This window comes from Cariama cristata, unplaced genomic scaffold (genome assembly GCF_000690535.1).
Source record: "Cariama cristata isolate BGI_N322 unplaced genomic scaffold, ASM69053v1 scaffold2531, whole genome shotgun sequence".
NCBI lineage: Eukaryota > Metazoa > Chordata > Aves > Cariamiformes > Cariamidae > Cariama > Cariama cristata.
The window spans coordinates 8,441-14,998 of record NW_009600827.1 but is presented as its reverse complement, the minus strand read 5'-3'; the positions used below and the strand labels follow the sequence as shown (position 1 = coordinate 14,998).

The window sequence follows — 6,558 nt, the reverse complement described above, 5'->3', positions numbered from 1 at the left end:
ACATTTCCTTCTGACACACTGTCACGAGGCTTCATTTTTAACATGTATGATTTAGTACACATGAGCTTTAAAATCCAAAGTATCAAGAAACAAGTCCTATTCGGTCAGCAGACTTTCAGACACAGAAGGAACAGGAGAAGGAGGTCACCTCATCCAGTTGCCAGAGTATGATCAACTCGCATCTCCCAAAGTCTCATGAGATCTGAAGATTAATTTGATCCCAGTTTGTTTATCCTCCACACATGAACCATTTTTCATTTACCTTTACTTATTAAATGCAGAACTTCATACTTGTCATAAAATATATTGTCAGTCATCCACAATTTGGAAAGTATTATAGTTATAAGGCACCTCTGCATGCATCCAGAGGACTTGTTTAAACCCCTAGGAGATGCTCATCAAGTATCATTCCACCTTCGGCAAATGCTTTGCAATCTCATGTGTCAAATCGGTAGGAACCGGAATATGATACGTGAAAGCGGGGGGAAAAAAAAAAAATCTCTAATACTTTTAATAATTCCTTTATAGTCTTCCCAGACATTACCTTATCGGTTAATGAAAAATAATTAAGACTGGAGTAGAGACTGACCGTTACTGCATGACATTCACTTAAATACATTTGGGGGAAAATAAAAATTACACATATGAGATAAAGAGCGCGATTCAGGTAGAACTATTAACCACGTCAAGCACCGCACGGGCATACAATATGAGACAGCAAAGGACAGCATGAACTATTTTATAGCACACTGCTACTGAATTTCAGAAGACCTGAGCTCTGTTCCCAGTTTTATCACATAAGCAAGTTTGCAGATTTCTCTGTATTTCCCTTTCCCCCATACATTTTATTTTTCTCTACTTAGCTTGTAATCAACTTCTATAGGATAGGACAGTCTTCCTCTGTAACTGTGCATGCCTCACCTCACACCCTCAGCAGAAGGGCAAAATGGCCTCTGGTAACTACTGTAGTACAAACAAGTAATAGGATGACTGTATCCTCAAGTGTTCATCTAAATAAAAAAAGGCCACAGAAAATTCATTCTGATATTAGACCACAGATGCGTAGGCTAAATTATTTTACAGGGCTTGTGTGTTTGCATGTTCCAACACAGTCCCTTCTACTCCAACAGTCAATGGGCACAGATGTGGGCACACTTTGCAGGTACAACCAGAGTGACCAAAGAGATCACTGCCCCACGTAGAGAGCTGGCAAAGAGAACCTGCAAGTTCTCTTCAATTGCCCCAGGACAAAGCTAGCAGGTCTTAACCTGTGCAGTTTAAACCAATTTAGCTCTCACGTCATAAAGGATTAGGGAAGAGGTTCCATGCAGGCAACGGAGGGATGGAGGAGTTTCTTCCAGCTAGTGGACAGGGAGAATCAGCTTACAGTGGGCTTTGATGAGACTAATGAGCTGACACAACAGCTTGCTGCTGCCCAGAGGGGTGCTTCCACTCCCCTCTCCCAAACTCAACCATGCTTTCACTTTCTCCCTAGTGCCAGTATGCAGCTTGTCCGCTGTCTTGGGCAGTTCATCCAGCTCATCAAACCAGCAGAAACCACGTGAGTGGGGAGAGCGAGAGGGAGGAAAGAAGGGATACGGAAAGAGGAGTGACCATTTTGACGGTAACAAGCTCACACTTCTGTCCTGGAAAACCACATCCTGAGCAAAATGGCAACAGAAGAAGATATCTATCCCAGAAATATAAAATCAGTTTCTATCAGTTCTCAGAAAGGTTCTACACATATTGCATTAAAATCTCCAATTAGAAACTTTTCTATTTAAAACTTACTTTATCTCTCCCAATTGGAAGTGGCATAGCTGTATAAAGGTTTTTTCTTCCATCAAACACTGGTTTGCGATCCCCAAAAATCTGGGTTTTAAAGTGCTGAACCATATGCTCCACTATTTCTCTGAAAATACAAAAAGATTACGTTAATTCAACTTTTTACTTTTAACATTAAATAGCAGATGAACACTGACACTAATATTTATGAATAGAGGCATTAGGTAAATGAAACAGTTGTCCACTGTTGGGCATTAAAGGCAAGATTTGTTTGACTGATCTGATTTAAAGCAACCTTTCCACAGACTAAACTGTTTTCTTAAAGCAGCTATTTTTTGTTTGTTTGGTTGTTTTTTTCAGATTGAAACTTTCCTTCCTCTTTTCCGTGATCTACTGAAAGTGGTAAAGCGAAAGCTCGTGCTCTCTCAAGCTCAAAAACAAGAGGTGCTTGGTATTCTCCTGGGGCTTCTGCTCCCCTGTCCTACACCCCTTTCTGCAAAGGACCACGGACCAAAAGCTCAGCAGACTGAGAAGCTTTAAAAAAAAAAAAAAAAAAAAAACACACAAAAAAAACCCCCCACCAAACCAACCCAAAAATCACTATCCAAGCTTACAGCCTTAGTGTAAGGACGATAACTCTGTCATGACAGTGATATGCAAACTTTCTGCATCGCAGTGAGAAAGATTACTTTTAAATGCAATTTTTTCAGGTATACAACAAAACTGGTATCCATCCAACAAAACCAGGTATGCGCATTCACTGGGACCCATGCATATTAAAAATACGTATTCATTTATGCATAGTTGGAATTAGGTTGCACGTTTGAATGAATGAGGTAACCACTCACAAAGTTCTTGTCAAACCACAGTGTTTACACACTGGTCACACAAAGCAGTTCACCAGCCCATGAGAGGTCTGCTCGAATAACAACACCCTTTGATGCCAAAGGTCTTTGGTCCAGCTGTCCCAGAGAGACATCCTTCAGGCTGTCTGTATCACAGGACCGTACCAGCAGCCTGCAATACGCTGCCTACAAGATCCTTAACATACAGCTTGGGGCAAAAGAGCATTAAGAAGTTAAACTGACACAGAAAGGAAATGACTGTTTCTTCAGTACTGTTGTCAACTAGCAGCTCTAGAGATGCTGCAAGTGACTACTTCATACACCTTGATTTGGAAAGGCAATTAATCCAGGATACATTTAGATATTATAGTCATGCAAAATTCTGAGATGAAACTCTGAATTCATTCAAGAAAATAACAAAGACTGTTTTGGTTGACAATTTTTTTGCTGTGTCCCAAGGCTTTAAGATAAGATGTGACCACTGAAAGAAACATGTCTGACCTCCTGAGAAGTACAAATAAAACTCGACCCAGTAGTATCGCCTCAGGTCTCCAATGTCTGACTGAACGAATACAAAATCTGAAGGGTGGGAGGAATGAGGTATTTTTCAAGCTTGAGTTAAAGATTGAGCAATGGAAAACCCATTCTCTAACTGAGCAAGTTCTTCTGCTTGTGAACTACTTTTATATAGAAGTGAACACTTCCACTTAATTAGGGTTTTCAAGCTTCAAAGCACATCTAGTAATGGTGCTTCTGAGCTGTAGGTGGAGATATCTTAATGAAAAGTAAGTTATTTTCTCCATAGGAAGTTAAAAGAAGAGTTATTTACCAATTCACTAACTTCAACCCTTTGGGATTACTATTCTACCAAGATCATGCAAGCACACCAAGAACTTGGGACCAGCGAATGTTAGCATAATTCATCTTGAACCTTGGACAAGTCCTAGCTGTCCTCGCGAATTAAACCGAGGGCATCCACGGTGCAGAACCAAATTCACATTGCCCACTCTGCCTATCTAACTATCCAAATAGATCTGGCCTTTCTGCAACATGAGAAGAACTGTAGCCAGATTGTATTAATTTAGCACAGCAGCACGTTGTCTCAGCTGTGTGTTTTCCAGTCCTGCTCCAACTCCTGGGCATCAGCGCAGAACTTGCACGTACACCGTACACATCCCTGCAGCAGGTCTGCAGGGTCATAGTCCAAGCTGTAGTAAGTCCTAGAATAAAACTGAAGAATGAAGCTGGGACAGATGAGGGAGTAGCGCAGATGAAAATAAAATCTCCCTCTATCCTTTCTTGAGCTTACAACATATAAAGTAACGATAAAAACTATTTACTATAAATATATATCGGAATTATATAACCAAAATACTAAAAACATGTAAGCCAGCTGAAAAAAACCTATCATTTAGAATTGGACAACATGTGCATCCTGCATAACCCTATATACAAGCATAGCCACAAACACAGGTATACATGTAGGACTGAAAGGTCGTGGCTCACAAAAACCCAGGCGGAGGTGAGTGCACGTACATCTCCAGGGTAATGCATACAGGAACAAGCACTCAAAAGAAATGAAACATACGCTTTATTAAGTGAATCCAATTTGTATTTGTCCCACACTGCCCTGAGAAACATGCAGCATACCACTGTCGAATGCATTTATGACATCTTTGTTTACTGCAAAAGGCATTTAATGTATGTAGGTTGATACTTGCTCCTGTTACCACTGAGGGAGTGACTAACCTTACAAAGCAGAGAAGGTCAGAAGCTGTCAGTGAAGAACGAACTTGCTGCTGAACACCATCTGACTTTTCAGTGAGAAAAACTGCTTTATTATTTAATAATTATGCTCTCTGCCATTGACAAGCAAGCACCCACACGCTGGACTGTAACAGAGGTGATCACACAGAACTACAACACGCACAAGAGCTGTGCGGCATTCAGCTCCCAGAGCTGCTACAGAGGCACGGCAATCTGCTTCCGTCGGCACCAAGCCAGTTGTCAGGGTCGGAGCTGGTGGCAGGGGTATCGGTTAATGAAAGCAAAGCTCTCATGGCTCCCACTACGAAAAAAAGCGACTGCTGAAAATTTTTCAGTACTCCAATGCAGTAAGAGTATCTCAGTGAAAACAGCAGGATTGCCCTTGGGCAAGAAGAGAGTTCAGCTTCATACATTTACAACGGTGTTTACTTTAAAATTAAATTCAATTCTCAACTAGCTTAAAAATTAAATTTGTAATAGATAATGACAGAAAAAAAGAAGACAGCAAAGTGTAGTGATGCTGCTTTATGAAAATGCTATCATTACCAACTCTTTAGTATAACAATGGATAATACACTCCAGTGTATTAGTTTACATTAAGAAAACTTTGGCTGTCAGGTGGCTTTTTTGACTCCACACTTTGTTCATGTTCATAACTGCATATTTCATCCATGTGACCTTCTTTAACATGGAAAGGTTTTGCTCTCGAATATATCAACAGGCCATTCCAATCCTCTGCAGTCAAGATGTAGGTAGTTATGATGATGACACTTGTAGTTTCCAGTTAGTGCCAAGTCCTGTTCTTCAGTTTCACTTCTGGCAACACCACTCTTTTTCAAGTCAATGAGGTTGCCACACTGTGACTAATAGGGCACATATGCAAAATGCAAGACTGAATTGCTTGTTTCCTTGGCCAACTGATCCATGTTTTCACCTTGCTATCTGTTTCAATAGCATATCTTTCCCTTATATAGAATACACTGATGAGGGATAATTTCTTACCTAATTTAGTCCCTCCACGATCCTCTCACGGCAGCACAAACAAATGGGTTTTGCCTCTCCTTGTCAGGAGGGGAAGGAAGGAAAACAAGCTCGTAACATCAACTCCCTACTGAAGGACTTGTCAGTCAATTGCATTCTAATATTTAACCAAGCAATACTAAGATTCATATTTATCAAGTTGGCTTATACTGACCGAGCTCCATTAGAGTTAATACAGTTTATCCATCTGTTACCACTGGCTTTGATCAGCAGCATCTTAAGATGCTGACAAGTTCAATCAAAATAAGGGATGATTAGCACTGAAGTCTTGGATTGGTACAGAAAGACTTGGAGGAAAAAAAAAATGCCTGTTGATGGATATGCAAAATTGGAAGTTATCAGTACAAACAATGACTAAAGACAGACACATCCTCCAAGCCGTCACTGAAGACAAGCACACAGCTCATGCACTTTCAAAGGAAAACAAGAATGTAAATAAACTGAGGAAAAGCAAAGCACAGTATTACCTGTTAACTCTTCTAGGGCATTTTTCTGGCTTTATATCTAATTCGTAATGGTAGATATCTATTTTAGGAATGTCCATTTCAAAGAAGTTGGCCTGCAGTTTGATTGTTCTCCCAGAAGTGCCGAAATCTGGTCGAGGAGGGGGTTTAAAGGCATATCCCTGTATTGGTGGTGGCAACGGTGGAGGAGGTGCAAGCACTGGGGAAAAAAAAAAAAAAAAACCAAAACAAATTAGCCTTCAGCTATATAAAAATTTACAGTTAAACAAATTTACAGGCTATTTGACCAACGAAGCACGGTACATGTAAAATGGTAGTTTTTAAAACTATCTAAAAGCTGGGAAAAAAACCCCTGCTATCAGGAGCCCATGAATTCTGACTGTCTTCTTCCCATGCTGGTTCACCATTTGCTGTATTTCCTAGCTCTGATTACTGAACAAAATCTTAAAATCAGTTGCATTTTCCTATACTAAAAGTCAGCTGGGTCGGAATTTGAGTGGCCAAGCAGGCATTGCTGGGAAAGTGAGAACCAGATCTTCGTTACAGGGAAGAACCTTGGTTTCAAAACGGACACCGAAGCAAATCATCTAACCACGTTTATTTGAGCAAACATCTATAAAATGGAGTTTCTACCACTTAAACCACCTTTGCAACCA

General features: G+C 40.3%; 1 protein-coding gene across 2 annotated transcripts in view; it reads right to left on the bottom strand.

Moving 5' to 3' along the window:
• AGO2 (argonaute RISC catalytic component 2) overlaps positions 1-6,099 on the bottom strand; it is a 32,629-nt gene extending 26,530 nt beyond the window's left edge. For both annotated transcript variants that reach the window (XM_009710159.1, XM_009710160.1), the window contains exons 1-2: positions 5,906-6,099; positions 1,792-1,912 (exon numbers count right to left, since the gene is read on the bottom strand). In XM_009710159.1, the coding sequence (XP_009708461.1) occupies positions 1,792-1,912; positions 5,906-5,982 (198 nt within the window). In that variant the 5' untranslated portion in view covers positions 5,983-6,099. The remainder of the gene's footprint in view (positions 1-1,791; positions 1,913-5,905) is intronic.
• Between the last annotated feature and the right edge of the window lie 459 nt (positions 6,100-6,558).